At 34.6% G+C, this 25415-nt stretch overlaps 2 protein-coding genes across 4 annotated transcripts in view; one reads left to right on the top strand and one right to left on the bottom strand.

Annotated features, from left to right (window-relative positions):
• The window catches only part of LOC113499710 (neuronal PAS domain-containing protein 4B-like), a 114630-nt gene that overhangs the window by 68370 nt on the left and 20845 nt on the right, over positions 1–25415 (top strand). For all 3 annotated transcript variants that reach the window (XM_026880275.1, XM_026880274.1, XM_026880276.1), the window contains 2 exons: positions 5308–5481; positions 24186–24370. In XM_026880275.1, the coding sequence (XP_026736076.1) occupies positions 5308–5481; positions 24186–24370 (359 nt within the window). The remainder of the gene's footprint in view (positions 1–5307; positions 5482–24185; positions 24371–25415) is intronic.
• Positions 12284–14053, bottom strand: LOC113499711. Its single transcript, XM_026880277.1, has one exon. It carries the CDS (start codon positions 13974–13976, stop codon positions 13254–13256), a length of 723 nt encoding a protein of 240 aa, XP_026736078.1. The 5' UTR covers positions 13977–14053; the 3' UTR covers positions 12284–13253.

The raw sequence follows: 25415 nt of genomic DNA, 5'->3' as shown, positions 1-25415 counted from the left end.
TTAATGTTATAAAATAAACAGAATCAGTAAGTAATGAACTCTCGCGTTCCGTTTATTTATTGTGTACGTTCATTGAAAGCGAAAACGCATTTGTAATACAAAATAGCTTTATTTGGTCCGAACAGTTACTATGTTCTCTAAAGTTTTCAGGGCCGATTTCACGAGCAACGGCTTCTAAACTTTAGTTAGTCGAGATCGAGTTTAAAATTGATGAAAGACATTTTTTTTTTTACACACATAAAAATATAAGCGTTATTGGAAAAAAACGCAGGATTTCATATTCAGGTTCGAAAGAAAAGAAGTTCATGTTTTATATTTGTAACTTAACTGTGTTCAATTAACACAATTAAATAGAAATAGAGGCAATAAAGAACTCGATAAGGCGAAAATCGAGATTAACTTCCAACTGTTATAATAATAATATAATAATAATTTATTTCCTTCAAAAGTACAATAAGCAAATCAACACAACACAAAGATAAGCATATTAATTGTACAGTGGGGTAATTAAAAATAGCACACTGATTCCCAAACTGAGACTAGCTCGTATTTCGGGAATCGGCGGCTCTCCTCTCTAATGCTATTATAATTAATCCCGTTCATAATATTACCGTGAAGTCCGTCTTAGTAGATATTAGTAAGGAACTAAAGTACCTTTCTATTCAACCTTGTATTGTTCTTCGGTGAAATTTCTTCATTTATCAGAGTCGTTAGCTTGTCTGGAATCAAATTGTATTGTACTTGTCTCGTTGTGCGTTTTATTTGGAAATTTGTGGACAGTTGCAGTTGTATACGAGTTTGTTTCAGAGCATGCCAATTGTCCTTATGAGTTAATTCGGTTGGAAATTACTTGTGATTGTTTGTATAGGATCATTGCTCTGGTTTTGTTTAAACAATCGCTATACACACTTGCCACCACGTCCGTGCCTGCAGACAAGGTACATTAACTGATAATTCAAAATTCACGAATTTTAAACCGTTTTTAAGAGTGTTACCCCAAGTAACACTCTTACAGGGTCAGGGGAATGACGATGATGTGGATTTTTAACCGTTTTCTAAAAGGAGGTGTTTCTCAGTTCGCCTGCACCTTTTTTTAGGTAGATACCTCAGAACTTTGTACTGAGTTAACCAATTTTTTAATATTTTTCATTTACTGTGAAATAGCTGTCATTTGCTACCATAAAAATGTTATCCAGTTTGGCTCTGTAGTTTTTTATTTGAAATCTGTTGTACGTTTTTGTTGCTTAAACAATGTGTTGTGGTGTCTATTCAATTTCACTTAGTGCAGTTAGTCATCCTGTTTAAAGTAAACCCAAATCTAAATAAAATTTATATGAAGCCCTATGTTTACAGCTTTAATTTGAGGTTTACTCACGATGTAATATATTAAATTAGAAACTGTACCAAATTAATATATTTCACATCACTTTCACCTAAAATGAAAAGCTGTGCGTTCAAATATATCACTTGCCTCGAGGCTTACCGTGCGTATTGAGTACAACCTACCGAACTATACCAAAATGGTAGTTGAAGTAGTAAGTACAGTCAGCAGCAAAAGCAAATTAATAAAATCATAAATTCAATAGTAATGAACGGGCGTTCGCCTCAGAACTGTTCATGTCGAAGTGATTTAAAATGAACCGAAGTACCAGCCAACCCAGTTCAACCCAAAACAGCAGAAATTTGATTAAAATGACACTATTTATATTCTCATAGGCATTTTACCATCATAATAATTGGAAATTCATTGTATTGGCAGTGAGTGTTGCGCCCCGTACTGTATTTTGATCATTTTTGCTGCTGCCTGTACCAGTCCAGGAGAAATTAAATTAAAAAAAGAATAATGTCATAATCAACCAGCAATTAATAACGTTATCTATAAAAATCAAATTGAATCACTTAAGGTGTCAGTGATGTAATTCACTTAGCTTTAATTTATTGCTATCACAGTCAGGTGGTTATTTCTGAGTGAAATCGTGCGCTTGAGGTTTTAGCACATAATTTACGGTCCCCTGCCCAATAGTTGTGGGATTTATTGGTGCCCACGGCTATCATATGGTGTAATCCACCGAAACTCGCAATTTTACAACACAATTATTTTGTGAGTTATTATCTGCAACGCTTGTTGTTTCGATCCGTTGTTAAACTTGAGTAAGCTTGTTATATTATGTTTTTGAATTAGAATGGTATTGCGAAATTATGTTGTATATAATAAATATACATATGTACATATAATTTCGCAATGAATTTATACATAAAACATTATTCTGATTTGTTAAAGCTTACCCTTAGAGAAATCACATTTCTTCAAGCGCTATTGCAGATCGAACAGCTCATATAAGTTGAACTGGCAAGTCTCGGAAAGTGTCGCAATGAAGCCGACATTGTCAACGCTTAGGCAAACTTCAAAGTCGCGCCTTTCTTGTCCAAAATAAATGTCATTACAATAGATATAAGGTTTGCCTGCCAAAAGCACTGAATCAAAGCTAGCAATAGAAGAACTAAGTATAAAAAAAACTATAATAAAAACTCAGGTTCTCTTGAAAAAAATACCATAAAAACCTCTTAAGCCGGAATCTTAATAATAAAATCTTAATATTAGCAAAACTAATCTAAATTATGTTGCATCTAGCATCAGTTTCCTACACCACAATGGGTCTACAATTAGTGGCTCTTAACTGACGTATTCACATTACAGTGTTTATATATTGACCACCAGGGGGCGGCACCGCCTGCGGCAATTAGCTCAAATGTGTGCGTATAATTTAATTTTACAATTCCCTGGAGTAAAGTTCAGGCAATGTTGGTGGTCTAGGAGTTAGTTTGTGAGCTAAGGAATAAGTTGAATTAATATGAGTAATGTTTAATAGAAACTAAGTTTAACAGTGGCTTTTCAGGAAGTCATGATTTTTGCCAGGAGATCCATTTGCATAAGCCTCTTCCATTCAAGTAATGCAGGATTAAGATGACTCTGACGATACAAAAATACATGTAAATTTTCAAAATTTCAGCTCAGTACCATATCTATCTCTACATTAACTCTCTATGGATAGTTCTTTGTTCTACGTTTCAGTGGCGCTAAGGTAGAATCTAGTTAGTGGTTGGATCAACATTAACATAGTCTCAAATTCAGCTACGTCATCACCAAACAAATATCGAAGACTCTTAACGCCTTAAAGTAACCATTCCTGGAATATTTCCCGCGCTACAAATAAAAAAAAAACAAAATCGGTATCAAGAAAATATAGCTTATATGAAGCTATCATAGAGGGATTATTACAATATTTTCGTTCGCGTAGACCCCCACGGCTCGCGTGGGCGGTGGTGCGCGCTATTATGTCTTAACGCGGAGGGCTACGACAGGTGGGCGGGGCCAGGTGACGTGTGACGTCAGCGGCAGGGGTGACACGACACTGTTATTGGAATATATTTATTGATAGATTTGTGGGACCAAAAAATTGAGTGTTTTTAGTCAATGAAGTAATTGAAATTGGATATTTGAATTATAATATGGGTGTGTAACTTTGAGTAACTTCTGCTTACATGCGCCTTTCTGGAATTTTTTTGTTATGATAATTAAATAAATTCTTAAAACTGCGGTCATTTTCAGACCCCACTCAGTCAAGAATCAGATAGTGGATTTTTATTAGACATCAATTTAGTATTTACTATATCATCAAGAAAAAAACTATTTTCATCGCTCCATTTTTATACTTAATAAAAGCACTATGAGTACCTGACAACCCTAGGTAAATCGCAGCACTAGCAATTTAAAGGAAATTCAGCTGTGCTTTAGTTTGCCCGAGAAATATGATTTAATTAAAGTTATTAAAGCTATCCCGGGTTAATTGAAATTTGTTTACAGGGAAAGCAAGTATTAACGTACTATTTTATTGACCTAACTGACCCTTACAATGTAGGAGTCTGTTAAGGAGTTATCAAGAAATAACCGTTGGTTTTCATCTTCGTAGAAGTATTAATTAAATTGTTATTTTCTGTGGACGCAAGCAGTACATATGTCAGCCTTCCTTACTCATGAAACGAAATATTTGTACATACATAAACGTAGGAGACACTTAACGCTTATTATACTGAAATACCAATTTATAATATCATCGTTAAAGTTATCGGAAATGTCACTTAATTAACTGAAACTCAATTCCTTCAAATTAAACCTCGACCGCTGTGGATATGAGAATCGATCTCAAAGAATTGAATCAAATATTATTAGTAGTAGTATTTTGTATAAACTTCTCTCTTATTAATATTTTATTACACGTAATAAAATTCATATTTTTATGTTAGACGTGACTTTATTAAGCAGTTAAAACCTAAAGTCAGCTTTCATTTTGATTATATTTGCTCTCGTTGGTGGTCAAATCAGCTTCCAATACTTTCTTTCCATACAGAGAAGATTTGAGCAGATCTGAGATTTTAGAGAGGTTGTGAGCATTGATCACCACGCTAGCTCACTGCGGGTCGGAGATTTGAAATTAAAATTTTGGGAAGCAAATTTTCTCACGATCATTTCCATCACCGTTTGTCATTCGTGTCTTAGAATAACTTCAAATCAAGAGAGTACGTGTAATTTTAAAAACTCAATGCTTCCTTGGGATCAAACCTACACCTCGTGCAAACGAATCCATACATAACACAGCAAGGCCACCATGGCTTAAAATCAATTCAATAATAATCAAAATCTGTCCAAGCAAACAATAATATTAACAAAAGAAAGGCTACAGGCTGCACACGGAATGCTAATTGCGGAACCAACCATCTGTTCAGTCGCCGCAAACTTAAAGCAAACGCTTTTATTTTTAAAGAGGCGTATACTTAGAGAGATTGCCTCGACATTTTCATCAGAACGCCGACCGCAGACTGTATTATTTTAATCGCAGCCCGCCACCTTGCTTTTTAGTTTTCTACGCCTAGAATTATTTGTAGATGAATGAACGTACTGTGATTTTATTTGTGTTAAAGCTGCTCGAACTGATGGGCAAAATACATAAGTGAGTTACTTAGCGTTTTGAGGAAACGTTACACTTAAATATTGTCAGAAAATTATATAAAATAATAATCCCGAAAAAAAATTCACTGACAACAATTTGAATAAACAAAGGACTTTTTTGTTAAAATGAGCTCAATTTTCCAAATTTCGACCTCCGCACTACAATTTACGTAAACAAATTCGCGTGGTTTCGCACTTATAAGAAACTGAGCAAACATGATTCAAATCAACTCAATCACTATCAAATATTGACCAGAAATTATATTTCTTATAACCATAAAATCCATTCTTGTCAACAGGAGGACCTCCTAATACACGGTGACAGTGTTTACGACGTGATCGATAAGCAGGACCAGCAAGCGGTGCGCACCGAGCTGTCGCGAGCGCCGGCTGATGGCGAGGACCGAGTCTTCCTCTGCCGCATGAACGTAGCCAGGAATGCTCGGAGACAGATGCGGTTTGGAGATCAAAAAGTAAGTGGAGTATTGATAATGGGCACGTGCTTCGGGGTTGTGGTATTGAGGGATCTGTACAAACAGTTGCTGATATGTTGTTATAGCTTGAACAGATATTATCGACTAATCGATTAATCTGATACACAGCCTAGGATACAGCCTGATGACAGATAGACGGGCAGATAGCAATACCATAGTAGGCCCTTAATGAGGTTTATGGTAGCGTACCCAAAGGTACCTTGTGGGTACGAAATCCTTTATGAGGAATGATGATACGCATTGACGAAGTTATTCGTGAACTTAAATGAGAAGTTGTTACTAAAAACTGGATAAATATTATCGCTATCTCAGTCATTATTTCTGAAAGGAAATATCATTGAGTGCACACGTATATTTCGACAAATAGACGGCTTTATTTTCAAACGTCATCGAAAATGAAATTAAAACGCGATAGAAGAGAAAGCATAAAACATTAATGCTTATATGGAATGAAAAGGTGATATTTTAATTTTGTTAAAAAAAATGATAGTCACGGTTAATCAAAATTCAATAGAGACTCGACACCTAATTAACAAACTTAAGTTAACGATACAGGTGTGTACTATACGATTTGATTTCCAATAATATTGTGTCAAAATTCTAACGTCACTCAACGCTAAACGAAATTAATTTTTGAGGTGCTGTTCTAATGAAAGCGGACATAAAACAGACCAAAAAATAATTAATTCATCTGGTATTATTTGTACTTGGCATCTTGTAACCAGTATCCTAATATACTGTAAAATATTATTAGTTCGTCATACATTTTTTTTTCTAAGTAAAATACCCAATTGTTTAAAGATTAAACTTTAATCCCCGGAAATAAATATTCTTACCAATAGATGCCCAAAATATAAAATGATTTTAAAATACGTCACTTATAAAGAATATGATTTCGTCTAGCTTATTTTAAAAGCTAAATACTAGTCTTGTTCGTTTTTAAATTCGTTTATTTGTCTAATACTGACCTACGGACCTACGTGAAATCCATGCCAACAATTGGCAGGATACAGCGCAGGACCGCGCAGAATGGAGAGTTCTCGTTTCGGAGGCCAAGACTCACTTCGGGTCGCTGAGCCGAGAACGTTAGTTAGTCTAATACTGAGCTAGCAAGAGAAATGTTCAATATATTTTTTTTTCAAATCTCGCTTACACTGAAAACCGACCTCAAAATATCATACGAAATCGATGAGAGCATAATTAACAAGATTACTTTCAAAATGTTTAAGTGAATATAAAATGTATAAAGAGGTTACGGACAGACTGACAAATTGATAGGCTTCGATACACTCGCGTTATTACCGATAATTGAATAATCACGCGCTTATAAACTCATCTTTAGTCAAGGCAATTTCAACCTTATTTTCAAGGTGATAGCGTATAGGTTTTTTGTAAGATCAATTTTATTATATGGATTTTATTTAGATATTGGTCGTTACATAAACGTTGAAGATGGTTTCGTATTAATAACTCAATATTTCGTGGAATTTTATTCCCTATTCAAAGTGTATTGCGTGGGGTAAATTACATTATTGTGTATTTTTACTTTTAAACTGAACTGTTAAGAAATTGTGTGCCATAGCATAGCATACAATTTAATAAAAATGAATATGAGACATATGTATGGAACTGTTTCGTTCAATCTCAATTAATTGCTTTAACATACTACATATTCTGGTAAGAAAAGTTTCAGGCATTTGACTGCTCGGATAGCCGAGTGGTTGAGGTCACCAAATCAAACGCACTATGCGCGACGTGCCCCGGGTTCGATCCCGGCGAAGGACAAGCGTTCGTGTGAACCGCGAATACTTGGCCTGAGCCTTCGTGCATGTGTGTGTGCCAACTTTAAATTAAAATCATGTCAAGTTTTAATCAATTCATAATTTCGCGAGAAAGCTTTCACTAAACATTTTTATATAAGATTATACTCATTAACAGCTTATTTAAAATTAATAGTACCTATCATATTTTAACCTAAATTAACACTTAACAAGAAGCGAAAGAAACACTAGTTTATAGTTTAAACATAATTAATATTTCATCTCATAACCACATCACGACGTATAAGTTTTTATATAAAATTAATTAGATCCCATTTGAACTTGCTTAAATCAAAGCGGCTAAAGCTAGGAGAATATCGGAGTAATTATATCGGAGTCATAAAACGATCATATTATCTGTAATCAGTCTTATCTGATTCCGTATAACGAAGCTGTATACGCAGTCACTTAACACTGTATCGTGAGAAACTGACGGACCGTTTATCCAAGTTCCGGCCGGAAAGACGGTTGGCACATCAATTTTTTTGTTTATAACTTTTCTATTGCTAATTGAGAAGGATTTATGTATCCCGCTTGAGTGGGAAATTATTGGAAATTGAAATCCCAGGCTGTTAAACTGACTCACTGTTAAGTACAAATTCGGAGCCTCCTGTGTATCGAAGTTGTCAATTTTAAACAAAGCTTATTTAGATACACTGTCCTTGGTACAAATATTTTCAAAGATCAAAGAAAAATTTTCCAAATTTGGCTGGATTCATATATAATTTAGGTACTGTTAACAATAAACCAGCTTATTAAGTATACACATTTAATACAACTTGTCGGAAAGCAATAAATAAACAGTCAATCGAAGAAATTATTACAATACAATATCAGAAACGGGTACCGCAGCTATTAATTTTAAATATTACTCCATTTTCTATATCAAACTCTGTAACAACATTATTTCATACTTACCGGCGATACATTAACCGAGTTTCAAATAGCCTCAAATATGGATAATAAATAAAGATTATTTTAATCCTGACACCCACAGCTAAGTGGCTGGAAACCATACCACCACATCCCAAAGTAATATTATGGAGACGTGGGAGAGGGATGCAACTCTGTACCGTATAGAGCGCTGTCACACTTTCACACTTAGAGGAGTATTTCCTCTAAGAGTGGTGGTAGGTTATTAGATAAAGGGAGAAGTGAAACACTTGGGAATAACAAATGCGAGCGATCGGTGCGTACGTTGTAGGCAATTAATAAGGTGCACGTGCATTGCTATTTGTTTCGTTGTACCAAAGTGTTGGAGTTGCTTTACTTATTGTGCATTTATCACGTAATGTCTGCATAAGTAGGTACTTACTTATTTGAGGCTTGCAGTAGACAAAAGTCATGGTTTGGTTTGTTAAAAAATAGTTTTGTTTCGGATTATTGGAGTTCTGAAACTTTTAGCAAATGAAAAGTGATAAGTTATTCTCTCCGAGTGGCCAGAAGGTACGGACCTCTAAGTTTGTATCAATATTTTTTTTCTTAGATTAGTCAGATAGAAAATATCGACTTATATACAGCGACTTACAAATTTGTTAATTTGTCAGTTAGTTTATCACGATTTGTGAATGAAAAGCCTTTATTTTTGAGGCATCCTTCTTTTTAACTGATCGTCATCTCCAACAATGTATCGGATCACATTCAGCAATAATTTTTACATACGCATGAGACTGTAGAAGTCCGTTTCCTGCCCACCTTTAGCCTTCTCGGTCAATTACAAAGTTTATTGTAAATTTAATCAAAAGAAAAGGCTGAAACTAACCTTCGCAGGAAAACTCCCATTTATTATACCGCTAAATACAAAACGTGTGCTTAGATTACGTAAATCACCTCATAAAATAAGCACGTGAGCATAGTTCTATACTCATAAATACAATTTAAACGGTTTTCCTTAAGCCGGCTGTTAGTGTTCGCTGTCAAACTAGCACCTACTTATAGCAGATTTATTAAATGTTGAATAAATCCTCGAGTATTTAGATTGCCTGATATATTGTTGACACGTTTGTATTGAGCAAAAATATCCAATTAAATATATTTATGAGCGCGGGCAATACTTTGAACTATATACTCCATGTGGTATTATCCATACTTCCATACTAATATTATTAATGCGAAAGTGTCTCTGTCGGTCTGTCTCGCTTTCACGCGGAAACTACTGAACTGATAGCAATGAAATTTGGTGCATAGTATTTCTAGGGCCTGAAGAATTACATAGGCTACTTTTTAACTGAAAAGTAGCAGGTTAAAGGTTTCAGAACTTTTTTTAGGAATGCACAACGGCTTTGAAATTTTCCATAAATATTGTTTAATTTAAGTCAATGAAAAAGTATCTCTGCCTCTCTCTGTGAACAAAAATCCACGCGGACGGAGTCGCGAGCAATAGCTGATTACAAATAAGTAACAGAAAGCTGTAGACAGTGTCAGACAAGTAGTTGTAGGATCCATTAACGCTTGTTCTGAGTCTGGGTGTCTTTGCCCATGTGACTACAACGTTTGGAACCTCCGCGAAACAAGGATAACTGAAACTTATAAACAACTTAGCTCAAGAACTCAACAATATAAAACGCACCAAATGAATGAAGGATTGCAACTTTATGCCACATAAATATTACTATAAACTTAACAATTGTAATACTTTAACTACAAAGGTTAAACTATAAAAGCCTTAAAGCTGTTCTGATAAATATATATTAGTTAGCATTTAATGTAAATACTGACCATAGAGGTTTAACTTGTCATGTAGATTTATAGTGAAACTAGTTCGTTCTGAAGGTTTTATAACATTGCTGAGTAAACGCGTAACTTTTATATCTATCTTTATTAAAAACTAGCTGTTGCCCGCGACTTCGTCCCCGTGGGTAGAAGATATAAGTTATGATTTTTACCTGCCCTGTTTTCTCACATTTTCCATTGTACCTTCGCTCCTAGTCGCAGCGTGATGTTTTATAGCCTAAAGCCTTCCTCGATGAATGGTCTATTCAACACAAAAATATTTTTTCAGTTTGGACCAGTAGTTCCTGAGATTAGCGCGTTCAAACAAACAAACTCTTCAGCTTTATATATTAGTATAGAGTATAGATACGCAAGTTTTATGCGACTTGCGGCTAAGTTTCCGCTCGCTACAAATGTAAAATGATCCCACAATCCAGGTTGTGAACTATGTGTGTACCAAATTTCCTCAAAATCCCTCCAGTGTGTTTTTGCGAAACAAACTTTCAAGAAAGTAGTAGAGACGCGGAACGGTTGTATGAAAGATATTGTATGAGAGTAAGAGGCATGGACGAACAACTTGTATTTCTGGTACACAATAGGATGAAATCTATGAACTAATGGGTTTCTAGAAAAGACTACAGGTGTTATTATCCTGGCAACATTACACCTCTTTTTTCTCTGAATTACTTTGACAGAACCGACTTATCCGCTTTATCTGAATTCCATATTTTTTACGACGCTACATTATTTTTAACTTTCTTGGCCAGTTTTCGAAAGTGACACAAACTATGACATGATATAATTATGATAGGCCAAATTGTAAAAATTTAAACTGACAAATCATGATTTATATTTGGTAATTTTCTGATCAGGAAGTGTCTTTGCGGTTTCGACGGCCTGAAGCAGTATACCCACTTAATCCTAACTTAAAACGCCAAACAATATCTCAAATCAGAGACACTTTCCTTATTCATTAATACAAGTACAACTGTCACCGAATGACCGCCTTATATACGAGTCGGACATGAATTAATGTTTATTCAGCGAGTCAAGCCTGTGGGCAAAGCACTGCGTATATTATACGACGGAAAATTATTTTGAAAATACTATCGAAGTAACGCCTACAGAGCGCTGGTATGTGTGGTCGTATGATAATGAAGCTGTATTCATAATCATATGTACTGTAGGTATATCAAGTTGAAATTAATTGTTAATTCAATCTTAGTGCTTTGTAATAAGGGTTGTCGGTGTTTGTTGTGTGTAATGGTCTATATTCTAGAATTTTTGGTTTTTAGGATTTTTTAGGAGCCTTATTGCTAAGGCTTCGTTGTCCGTCCGTCTGTTGTCAGGCTGTTTTTTTATGAGCTGTGGTAGTTAAACAGTTGATGTTTTCACAGATGATGAATTTCAGTTATCATAAAAATAATTGAGCTTAAACCACAATTGGCACGGTCATGTATTGAATGGGTGACTGTTTGGGTCCCTCAGTATTACAGCCACTCTTCTATCTGTGCATTCAAAATGTATTTGTCATCATCAATTGGAAAGTAGAGAATAATATGAACTTAAGCCCCACTTAGTCAAGTATATTTTTGCCACTGCGCTCTAAAAGTGCTTACCAATATTTGATTCGTATTTGCAATCAAAGTTTATCCAATCACGCCTTCACGCACCTGGAGGCAACGCAAATTGAGTTGCTAAAATAAAACATAACAATTTAACTTGACAGTCAACTAACAAACTTTATTCTGACGTCTAATTCTCATAACGCAACATAAATTATAATTTACAAAGTAAAAGACATTCTCGCGGCGCAATAATACGGAAACAAATGCAATTTCAATGATAATAAGGCTCTAAATAATAGTAATTTCAAACTGAATGTTTCTTAAGAAATATATCTAATAAGTAGTTATTCATTCGCTGACGTACCGGGTGTCTATGAATAAATAATTGTATTAATATTGGCGTGAAATGACGTACCTAGTACAGTGGTGTTTTCTTCATGAACCCATATTACAGTGGCTGTGGACACTACTGATACTGTATACTTCATACAAACCTCATGGCATTTTTGAACCATTTTATCCTTCACGTTCAGTTATACCTTATGTAATTTTTTCTTCAAAATCGGCATCAACGGTAAGAAATTCAGCAAGCGGCGAGAGTTCACTCAATGACAATTAAATGAATTTCCAATTATTGTGTTGGCAAAATGCTTCGAAGAATACGAATAATATCGAATTTAATCCAATTTCCATTTAGACATCGGAAATTGGGAATTGGGAATTGGGGTCTGGTACGTAACAATACACGAATATCTAACAATAATAAAATTTGAGGATTTTTTTTTATACTTATTACAATTGTCAAATTCCATCGTGTAACATGTTTGTCAGATTATTTCACGACCACTTCATTATAAACAAAAACCTTAGTAATCAACCACAATTACATTTCGCAATCAGTCCTACTGACAACACCCGTCAAATCACATCATAAACAAAATAATTTACAGTTATTACTTTTGGTATTATAACTAAATTATTACAAACAATGACTTCAACAATCCATTCTAGAACACTAAGACAAAACGGAGCAATTGCAATCAAATCTCTATTTTATGTTACTAATACAAATTCAGTATAACAGTTAGTGTTTATTTCATACAAGTTTCGAATGCATAGGTTTGCCATTTAGCCGGTTGTTCGGCCCAGTTGGTCCGATATCCCTAGTTAATGGTATCGCTTGATGAAGTTAAGAAGGACGGCCCTAATGAGGCTTATCGGGGCGCGCGCCGATGACACGGCCGATGGCTGCGTGCGCGCATTGCTACACACCGGCTTGTTAGCGACAGGTAGCTGTGCTTTGATTCAAGGAATTAACGTACAAAATGTTAATTGATAGACGATGGATAATTTTGTATGCAAATGTTATTGGGTATTAGCTGTGGGAGTTGTTAGATTGATGATAATTTAAATCATGACGGATTTTAGGCAAAGGTTTATTATGATGATGAAAATTTTAATTAAAAGTAATTCAAGATGGAACGGATGGAAGACAATTATGATGAAAAAAATTCTATTTTGTTAGACTGAGCATAGACGAAGATTTGTATATGGTATTTGATTATTTGGTGGGCAAAAATTAAAAAAAAAGAAAACAGCTTTATATCATTAAAAATAAATCTATATTAACATAATATCTTAGTACCAAAAATTACCGTATTTGACACATACTGGTTGATTTTGCGACGTCGACATTGTGTTGGGTATTCTTATCCTCGCTCTCATATGTCTCCTGATCACTGTCCACGGATCCAGCACTCAGCAGGTCTATCATTTCCTCTTCATCCTTGTCTTTAGACGAGGACGACTTCGACCAAGACACACTCAGCATTCGAAGAAAAGCGGATAAGGTGACAACAAGCAGTCCCATAAACAAAACACAAAGTATGGTATCAATAGTCGTCCAGCCCTCACCAAAGTGCTTGCTACTTTTATCCTTGAATATTTTTAAACCTTTATGTTTCCGTTTATCGTCTATAAACACAGGATCAGCGTGTGTTCTGTTCAGCTCTTTCCCTATATTATGGAACACAGTCTTTCCCAACCAGTCCGCGATGTCCGACTTACCCATTTGGCGTAATCTGTGTTCGATGTCATAGTGTGTTTTCCTCTTCCCCTCATATTTCTCATCTCCACCGTTCCATTGCATGAGTAGCTTTATACACGGTACGTCTTCTGGTATTTGTTTTTCAGCTTGGGGAAAATCTTCCGGTAGTTCGTAGGATATGTAATGTAGAGCAGCATAAAGTTTACGACACTCCTCGTCCGTCAGATGATCAGCGATGTAGATATATTCTGGTAAATTGACATCAATAGCACACTTTTTAAACGATATCTGAAAGTATAGAATAAAACATAGATATTCTATTTTCATATTATTTATAATCTTTATTTGATAAAATTATCATCTTAACCAGCTGTCAACAAAGCTGTCATGGTTTGACGTTTGTCAATCATTTCGTATTACCGATTTTAGTAAAAAGGTTTTCAATAGAATAAGTTTTTATTTTTTGATGAATTTTAAACGGCAAGAAATTGAAGCCTGGAATAAGTAATAAGCCGAAATGTGCTAGTACATACACATACACACATACGAAACTGTACAAGAATTTCAGTTATGTATGAAAATTGAAATGAGGGAAGCGGGCCACTGCACAGCTCATAAATAAGGAATGAGCTAGGAAGCTATATATTTAAACCTCAACCAGTGGCTGTATTTTATAAGAAGTATAAGAACACATTCTTTCTCCTTTCCATGTAATCTTTTTTCTTTTTATCAAGTAGATTCTCAACTATTTACATTGTAAACAAACTCTACATCTACATTTAAAAGCTAATTACGTATAACAAGTTCGAATGATTACAATACTAAGGGCAGTCTACCTCGGTGTACAAAATTACAGCATTTCCCCAGAATCGCTTGTAACTATTGAAGTAAATGCGTGTTGCGCAAGCGCCGCTAATGGGCGCGAGCTCACGATACCGACATACAAGTATCGACTTTACACTATCGTACCTGTAATGGACTAAATATTTCATAAACGGCTTTAATTCGAAAATTTATAGCCGGTTCATTATCATTTAGAAAGTTGTGTTAATATTTTGCGGATATTCAGATTTGGAGAAAATGTTTCTTCCTGAATTAATTTACTTGTAGATGTTACGCGTTCAATTTGAGTCTGTAACTTTTTATTCTTATATTTTTTTTGCACCTATAAATTTCTGTAGTAGAATCTATATAAATTCTGTGAAGCCAGTGAAAATAATGGACGATGCCGGTATACACCATCTCTACACAATACACTCATCCTGCCGTACCTAAAACAACATCAATCGGTATCAACGAAAATATCAGTTACTTATGATAGATTTAGCTTTATTGGATAACCTTCCCGTATTTCATAAATGCAAGCATCAACATAACCGTCGCAAAATAAAATGTCAAAATTCAATCTGTTCTTGTATATCATCATGACTTCTTCATTCGCAATACGTGTATTCAAACAGCTGATACAAAGATCTAACAACTTTATTGACACCATTTACAAGGATTGTGTCAGATCATTATTTCATACAAGTTTACGAAGATGAATGTGACTAATGCCATTCTCGACCTTTTCAAACCTTCTCGTATATCAAAGACTCTTCAATTAAACGTAGTAACATCGACATTGCACTTAAGTTCATAAAATTCATAGTTAATTTTTATAATCATTATGTTTACGTTGATGAATTATTAAATTTAAAGTGCTTTAAAGGCCGGCAATCGTTTCCAGTTTCTCAACAATAAAGGAAATCGATTTAAGTACAGGCTTTTTAAGATTAATTTCTTATTTTTATTCCTTCTGTCGCGGGGTTTCACAAACACTCAATTCACATGCACAAAGATACGCAGGGTTAGAACCTGCAACACGTCGCGGACAGCAGTTTTTTCGAGGTGAACTCGTGATGAACATACTAGGCTGTATAGAGATGTTATATTAAAATATAATAATGATATTGGCCGGAGCAGTAATCTTCACACAAAACCCTTTTGTAATGTCTTGCATAGTTTTGAACAATGAGATCTTAATACCGCAACGTGTCACAATATCTCCAAAAATTAAACAAACACCGACCAAGAAACCTCATAAGCCACATGTATATAATATCAATACATGTAGCACATCACTGTTTTGCCTCCACAATCACTCGCGACTACAATACAATTTGCATAAATTGCATCTAATATTCCTAGAACAATATCTCGAGACATTTGAACATCATCAGGCATTAAACAATACAGTTGTAATAGTCGAGTATTGCAAGAAATGCTTGGAAATGATCCGATATCATTACGCTACGGAATAGGGTTAGCGGTGGAACAGATCAGTACCGTCCGCAAAGGTATGTGGGTTGACAATTGTCATTATTTTTTGTTGTGGATTGTCATTTGTCTAAATGGCTTAGCCATGTATTGACGGTATATGATGTTTTGTCGTTTCAGTGATCATTGTTGTAGGTTGAATACTATTCGCAAGCATGTACCTACGTGTAGTTTGACGGCAACCGATTTTTTAAATATTGGTCAAATGCTATGTCATCTGCTATTTTCAGGTGGTACTGTTTTGGCTATTCCACCACAGATAATTCATTTGATTAGAAATTTATAACAAAAGCGATCAATAGTAGCACGTGTGTTATGGTTTCAGCCATCTCCAAAGTAAATACCATCGAGTCGTTTTGCCGTTACAGGATGACAAACATACAATTTTTCTTATATACTAAAGGTTTTATTAAAATCTTATTTCGTATACTCAATGATTTGTTAGCCCGTCGGTACCAGGAGCGCATACATTTTAAGTAGTTGCACAAGGTTCTTTTGTCATTGTATAATGATGCCCACCGCCCGATGTTTTGTGTATCGGAATGTGCCGCGATTACTATTAGCACACGGATACACAGCTCTCGCACATATTAACACATTGACCAACTTTCGTATTATGTACAATATGGGTGAATAGTTATAAAATATTGACGTATTGCATTACGTAATAAAAATGCTTTTAAATCTTACATGTAACGTTATCGACGCCAAGTCATTCGCCACCCTTTGCTTTAGGAAATCCCAAATACAATTAAAAATTTACCAATTAGGTACATGTATTGTATGTCCTAGGTTTTCCTCGCAGCTTCGCCCGCATAGAGGTCAGTTATGACTGTGAAAGTATAACCCTCATTTAACGCAGTCGGATGAAAATTTGCTTGTGTTAATTTAGTTTCCAGTTCATCAAATTTGGCCTAGCTGTTTGAGCGTTAAGAGATAACAAACATACTCACTCAAAAACTTTCGCGTCCGTTACATTACTGCAATAGTTTCTTGAAATGTACAAGAACACACCAAAAAAATACTTACACACACTCACGTGTTCTAAAAAACATCAATTCCCGTGACATTGGCAGTTTAATTAGTACGTATTCGACATTCGTGGTCAGTTAGTCGATTAGTATGTCAATACTCATTCAGCACATCACTAAAAACATTTCACAAGCAACACCAACCTTCGATACCGGCCTTCGTAATTAAAGAAGACGATTCAGAATTACCGTAGTTTATAGATGCATGTAATTATATATATTTGATGTTTTCTATACAAGCTGTGACGAAATAACGCTCATTCGGACGGTCATTATTGGAATTAATATACCTACGTGTCAGTTCATGAGGTTCCTTATAATGATCGGTACTTGATTTTTACGTGTGCGTGAGAAAATACAAATGATATGTCTCTACATGTGAACAATTTGGTTAATAGCCGAATATGACCATTGAATATGAATTTCTTTATATAATTGATACGGACGCTAATGTGTATAGAATTGTGCAATTTGTAGGCAATTATTGATAATAAAAGTAGTGATGTCAGTTTTTTTGACCTCCGACTTGTGTTCATTTTGTTTTTTTTTTATTTGTTCCTTCTTTCTTGTTTGTTAGAATGCAAACGGTACTTTGATACTCATGTGTTACGTTTTGAATTTATTAACTTTGCTTATGGGGTAAAATCAAGACGGACTTCTTTGGCTTGTATCAAAACAAAACTTTAGTTACATTTATTAAAAAAAATACGACTACTTCTAAAACTTAAAGCGTATTACGTATCACTATTTATTCAAGAATTATCTTAAATAATTAATTAAACATAATATTTAGATATACATACTGGAAACTTTTAATTGGCTTTAGTTTCGCAATAAGCTTGTTCAATCTTTGTTATTAGCTGTAAGTTTTCCTAATATAATAAAATAAAATAAAATAAAAATAAAATACCTACATGGATTCTTTATATATGCCCACTGTTACTGTCTTTGAATATAATTGTTAGTTTACTGTCGCTACTATTTTTATTCGTCACTGAGGAATAATAATTATTTTCTTAGTATCTACCAACTAATACCTTGACTTAAACAGTCTTATCACTAAGTAGTACCAGTGGCTTTTAATCCAAAGCTTTATGAGTACAACGCAGCTGTGAATTTCGTATCCACTTTGGATTTTGTATCGTTTTCACAAAACCATTTATAATTCCGCCAATATTTTACATCTACCTATGTCCTATGTCTTTCCTATATGTAAATTTTCTTTTAATCAAATAATTGCCTACAAGTTGCTAAGCTATAAAGGTACTTAAGTGAATCGATCACAGGTTTAGCTACGCTTGACGCAGTTGGTCCGTAGATGGGTGACGATCCTTGTCATAATGAGACCGTCCGTATTTTGGAAGGCACGTTAAAGTGTGGGTCCCAGCTGTTATTCGTACATCTTTGACAGTCGTTGCAGGTAGTCAGAAGCTTGAAAGTCTGACAACCAGTCTAAGGAGTTTGTTGAATCCAGTTAGACTGGAAGCCGACCTTAAGATAGTTGGGATAAGGCTAGGCCGATGATGAAGTGGAAAGGTTCAAGACCGTTCTCAAGTGGTCACTAAAGTTTTGCCTAACCTCGTATACATCCAGCCTTCCATCTGCATGCCTTTCGTTTAGAGATCCTCATAGTATTAGAAAAAAAAAACTTTGATACCTAAAATAACATAAATAAGTACGTATTCTATTAAAGGCCTAGTAGATATTATTCTAAAAATAAACTAGTTATACACAAAATTCAAACCTATTTAAACGATCTTAATTATTGTAGTTATTTAGACCTATTTTTCTAAGTATTGCACAATTTTCTAGTCCAATTAGCGCAATTAGTGTGTTATGCAAATCTTACGTGGTTACAATAAGTGAAACTATCCGGTACATATGATTGGCCAATTAAAATATTGCTCATAATATTACACTCTTACGCAAAGTGTTGAACTATGAACCGCTTTTAAGTGAATTCAAATTATAATACGTATTAATTTACAAAATTACAGGGTCCGCGCACTCAATCAATATAGAAAGTTTGAAAATAGTAACTAGCATTTAGTTCGTTTCGTTAATTGTGTCAGAGATTTATATACCAATTAAAATGTAATTCATTTAACTTGTCACTAGATTTGTCTTTTTATTTAATTTCACCTGTCCATCTTTCTGTAAAGACTTGTAAGCTCAGTTGCAATTAGATTAATCGAATTTTATGTTTAGGTCACGCCACTTCTGTCGTTCTGAGATCATATGACACCTCCATTCATTGTACCTTTGTACTTACATTACGTTTCAAAATATGTTTTTTTTTGTTCTTCGAAGATGAAAACATTAAAACAGCAGCTGCAGTATCAACAGGCTTACGATATGGTTCACAAAATTTAGATAAAACGTAAGTTTTAAATAAGGTTATTAACTATCTGCTCACTAAGGTTTGTCCAAATCTGAGTAGTGGTTTTTGCGCGAAAGAGTAACAAATATCCATCCATTCCAACAAACCTTCATAGTATACATAAATAGGATAAAAATTTAGTTCAAAAGGCTTAGTCACCCACCCTACACATATATCTAAATAACTCTATGGAAACCTTTACTATCAAAACACTTTAAACATTAAGTTACTTACATAACATTTACACCAAACTAGAGGACACCAAAGAACGTGGCGTTATTTAAATTAAGCCACTCATACAGTTTATGTGAGGCAAAAACATTCAGTGTGGCGTCGTTAGGGGCACAAGAGATGCATTTATTTATGAAATGTAAATACATCTGATTGTAATAACAAAACTCGAGCCACTGCTCTCTATATTAAGATGTATTATTTGCATACTGTATACTGGAAACGTGTGACCGAGTGTGTTTCTTATGTTCAGTAGAAGCGCTCTTTGAAAAATTATTGTCATTACGACTGTTTGTTTGGAAGTTTTTGGTTAATAAAAAAAAATAGACACTTTTGGTTATTCAAATAATTTTGGAGCATTATTTGAGTTAAAAATCAGATCATTCGATTTCTTTAAAAAGCAAACATTGATAAATTATATGACATGAAATCCCATAAATTATCAGACTTTAAATTTAATATAATTTGTGACACTTCATAATTTACTCGGAAATTAATATTTATCGATCTGGTATTTGACAAATCTCCGAAACACGAACTGTTGCAGTAAATTAAATACCGAATTATACTTCGCACGACAATTCTGATACTATACTCATTATCTTACAATGCAGTAAGTCCAGTAGTAAAACATTCATCAACTAACAATTCAACCACAGACAATCGGTCAAACTTATCGATATAAAATCGATATTAATCGATCAACGTTAATATAATAAAACACATGAACCGCACACGACATCTGTATCGTGAACCGGCGCGTGCGCACACCGTTATAAAGGATAACTTTGAAAAAAGAAGTTGTGACGTAACGATTCGTGACTCCACACGGCTGAGCGTGACTCTTGTGACCACTTGCAGACGTTTGTGGTGTGTTTAATCGGTCTTGCCCTCAGACGATATAGATAAACAATAGTAACGGTTGTAGCGGTATTTTCGGCCAGTTTCATATTTTGAACACTTTAAATTAAGAACGATTTTCGCTTTTTGCGAACGAGAAATTTTAATTTATGTTTATTTTTAAACGGTCCTATTATTTCTGTTGGTAACATTGTTCAGTGCCAAATGCAGTGATAACAATTGACAGCAGTGCGTTTGTTTTCGTATAAATCGGTTTCCAATTACAGAAAGGACACATAGAGAACACATACGGATGTCGTTACTCGTAATAGGTTATATTTCCTCTACAATCACACTTAACTTAAAGTATATTTAGGTTATACATTTTACTTGCAAATTAGGTTTTTGAGGTAGTTGATAACTTCTTAGTTATAGTAGACTGAAATAATAAAAGATAAGTTAGTAGATTATGGAACGCCGCATTTAGTTATTAAAAAATATCAGGTGTCACAAAAAAATATAATATGTCAACATTTTAATTTCCGAACAATATTACGAAGCAAAAATATACTATACATTTATAATGCTTGTCATAGAAAGAGCAGATCAAAATTTACAAATTTTCGTTGTCAATTGCAATCACTTTTGCCAGATGCCTAACAACATTGCTGAACTAATTGAGTAAGAAAGAAAGTATGACTTGTAGAGCCATTGTCAAAGGTAAAGTTGTTGGTCCGTCGGGTCACGATCGACAGTATTATCTTGTAGAAAGTAGTTCACTGTTGTCTTCATGATTCGGTATAGTTCTGATGTATTTCGGTTACGTACGCAGCAGATAATAAGGCACGATTGATTGTCCTATACTGTTATGAACCCATGCTGTGGTGCGGGTAAGTTAGGAGGTATAGCGACAAAGTAAAACATTAGTATTTCATCTATATCGAATAGTTTTTCAGAGTAAGATATATGACTCTACTTTATGTAATTACTGCATACGTATATCTTCTTCTGCGTAGCTTTATCATGATATGTTTTTAATATTATTCTGTCCCTAATTTCCAGTTTACGGGCCCACCATGTACCCGATGTTCCCATTGAGAAAGGGGCTAAAATGGTTTACAAATATGTCTGGGTTTGAAACTTTTGGACTATGGGGGCCAAATGCAAATATTCTAATGACAAGATCTGGCGAAGCTTAATTTGTATATTTTCTCGTGCCCGGCTTGATTTTCCCTCGCATTTTTTTTATAGCTTTTACGTACTTTTTATTTTAAGTGTTAGTTATTAGATTAGTTTGTAAATATTTCAGTTTCTATCATGTTTCATTAAGATTTGGACTTTTCTTAGATTTAACAATGGAATCGAATTTTTAATTTTAGATGCTAATAGTCTCGTATTTAAAAAGAAATAGATAAATGAATAAATGCGGACAACATCACATACATTGTTCTGAACCCAAAGTAAGTTGCTAAAGCACTTGTGGTATGGAATTCAGAAACAACGAAGGTACCACAAACACCCAGACCCTAGACAATGAAGAAATGTGAATTTTTACATTGACTCGACCGGGGATCGAACCCGGGACCTCAGAGCTAGCGACACCTTGAAACCGGTGCGTACGCCACTCGACCACGGAGGTCGTCAGTATTACTCTTATATCTTAGACCAAACGAGCATATATTTGGGCGTATCGGTCGCGCGATAATCTCCGTTCGTATCCGGCTAATCTACCGACTCTACATTTTGTTTGGTGGGCGGACGCGTTGACGTAACCAATCGGTTAATACCTCACATTTTTTGTTAGTAATCCCTTAAGTACTTGTATGTCATAATTTTTGTTTTAATCTGTGACTTGACAAGAGATCTTGTTTTATAGGAATTAGGAACAAGTTATTAAATTAAGCTGTAAAGTGGACCTCCCAAATATGGGAATTACATTGATAGGTGTCGATTGAAAGTAATCCGTTGTTCACTAGAATTAATTGAAATGAATATAATTTATTTACGAACTTAAAGCCTTAATACAAGTGCATAAAAAATAGATGAAACATGAAATTAATAAAGTTCATCAATAATGAATTCTAAACATTTTTATATATTGCTCGGTAAATATTACATTAAAATAATAAAATATTGTACTATTTTCACACACATTTAATCAATCATTTTCGTATTTTCTACATCTTATAGCCTCCTAGCGTCCTAGCCTTCCCATAACTTCTTGAACCACCTCTAAAACTTACTCCTTTTTAAACTCCTCACAATACACTCTTGCATGCCTTTATCCGAAATAGAAAAATATAACCCCAATTAGCATTTCTAGACATTCAAAATTGCATTTGAAACATTGTTGTCACAATACCTCACTGCTCTATTTATGTTCATGATACAATCTGACCTACAGACGCAGACATCATTTAAATATATCTTGTTAAGTAGATTAAACTTTTTACGCAACCATGCAATGATATTTTGTTCCACGTATTGTTTCCTGGCGTATTCATAGTACAGAGAGCTTGCGAGAATAGGTACGTTACACCTTTTTTTATCGGCTTCAAGAGGAGGCATAACGTTCATAGGTATTTTCTGTTAGCAAGTTGATATTTTTGACATTTTAAATCTATTATGTTCTGGATATTGATCAAATGGCTTTTAACCAACTTAAAAAAGGACGAGTTTCTCAATTAGTCGTTAGTATTTTGATGTTTGCTACCTCAGAATTTAGTACTGGATAAAAAGATTAACGTTCTTATAAAACTTATTATCTTATAAAAAGGTTGTATGAATGTTTCTACTGATAATGGAAAATGGAGAGTCACTATCATGTTGGAATATTATCAACTTCGAAATTGCTGTTTATGCATGTTATAATTTCAATAACTAACTAAATGATTTATTATTTTTTTAATAAACAAACCAATGTTATTACTCCGCAAATTTTCCTGACCCGGAGTCAAAGGACTATAAACTTAATACATTCAAGTTAATAAACAAGTAATCACACAAATTCACATTCAAACAAATCGATTATATTAAACGATTAAAGGAAATCGATACTATGAATACGATTGTAAATATATCGTCCAAGGTTATTCGAATCCGGATTGAAGATCGCGTCAGTGAACGGGTGAACTGTGAACTATAGAGTTGGTACCACTTCGGTACTGTGCGGTACTTAGCTATTGTAGTTAAAAGTTTAAAGAATGTCATAGTGGCACGCCCAGCGAAGCGGGTCACAGTTGAATGTGTCAAGTTATAGAGCTTTTGAGTTTGACGCCGGCCTTGGTGTGAACACTCTATAGTTCTCTTGACTTTTTTATTTTGTTTGAGGTTCTCGTATTATATTGTTGACTAGCTTATAGCAGCGTCTCCCTTCCCTTCTTAAGTTATTTTGGTAGATTTTTATTATTTTAAGACTACTTGATCCTATGACTACGGTCTGCAATTATTCTAAAACTATCTTTTTTGTCTAAAATAACATGATGAGGACTCAATTTCACAAAAAAAGTAGTAAAATAATTTGTTACGATGAATAGCTCAATTCTTTTGTTTTACCTTAGCCTGTAGGTATCTTTTAACTTTTACGCTTATAAACAAATAGTCTTTTTACGACTTTAGGAAGATACGAAATTGGCCGGAATTAAGATTTTATCCATATTTTTAACCTAACACTCTACCCTACCTCAATTTCACCCTGTATTTTCTTTATAACCAACTTCTTTCTTTCTATTCTAGGTGATATTAGTTCGAGGCCACTACGTGTCATACCTGCCGCTGTGCAGCCGCAACGAGCCGGTGTTCCTGGCGGTGTGCACGCCGCTCGCCATGCCTGAGACGCGCGAGTGCGTCGTGCACGGCGCCACCAACGTCTTCACTACCGTACACGCTATGGACATGAAGATATTGCATATTGATACTAAGTAAGTTAACTATTCCCTTGTCACCACCAAAATGTTTTAATTTCGTCCTCCGGAGTTCAGCTCCTGTCCTAAACCCGGTTTTAGACACCCCGCTTATATTATGCGGACAACCTTTCTTTCAAATAACTTCGGCTCTTGTGAGGAACATAGCAAGAATATTGTAGCTACGAGTTTGGCAAGGAACTAGATATATTTTCGGTCGGTGGCTCTACAGATGAAGTATACAACCTAATCTCCGGGTTTCTTAACACTCTTTTAACAACAGGTAAAGAAGAGTCCAAGTAATTGAGCTAAAGGGACAAGACTATAATTACCATGATAGCATACTGCCCTTTTAGCGAAACCATAACTATTTTTAAGCTTGCCTAAATCCTTTCTCGATTCTATATCCTGAGACAGCTGGCATCAGCTCACGCAGAATGAGTTGAAATGAACCCCCCACTTCTTCCTAGACGAATCAGAAAAACGCCGTTTTTCTACGCGCGTCGCATTCCTAGGTCTACTAATATCTTCAAATGCAAAAATATAACAAAGTGACAAGAGTGTGAACTAAAGCACAGTAATATTACAAAGTCGCTATTCAGTATGTTAACTTTAAAACTATATCAGTATAAAAAGAAAAATATACATAATGTATATTTACTTTTAAGTCAAAAATTTAAATTCGATTAGCAACTCTTATTAGCACTCTTCAGATTTCAATGCTAAGCAAGCAATGGATACAAAAATTATGAACACTGACTCATGCATACTTAAGTGACGATGACAAACGAATATTGTTACTTGGCGCCAGCTTTTTATGCGTCAGGAGAACACAATCAAGTCTTAGAGCAATATTATCGCAGTTGTGGAAAGGAGACATCGCTCTACGTCATGTAATGCGCTATCCTGCTTCCACAATAACCAACATATTACAAGACTTGACTATAGGTTCCCTAATAGTATATTTCCTACTATTAGTATTAATAATTTACACATAATCAATTAGAAACTCTTTGAGATTTTGATTTGATCTCCATCAGTGACGCTGTGTGCTAATAGGTAC

The sequence above is a fragment of the Trichoplusia ni genome, chromosome 12 (genome assembly GCF_003590095.1).
Source record: "Trichoplusia ni isolate ovarian cell line Hi5 chromosome 12, tn1, whole genome shotgun sequence".
Lineage (NCBI taxonomy): Eukaryota > Metazoa > Arthropoda > Insecta > Lepidoptera > Noctuidae > Trichoplusia > Trichoplusia ni.
Note: the sequence above shows the minus strand (reverse complement) of the source record. Positions and strands in the feature narration are given on the sequence as shown.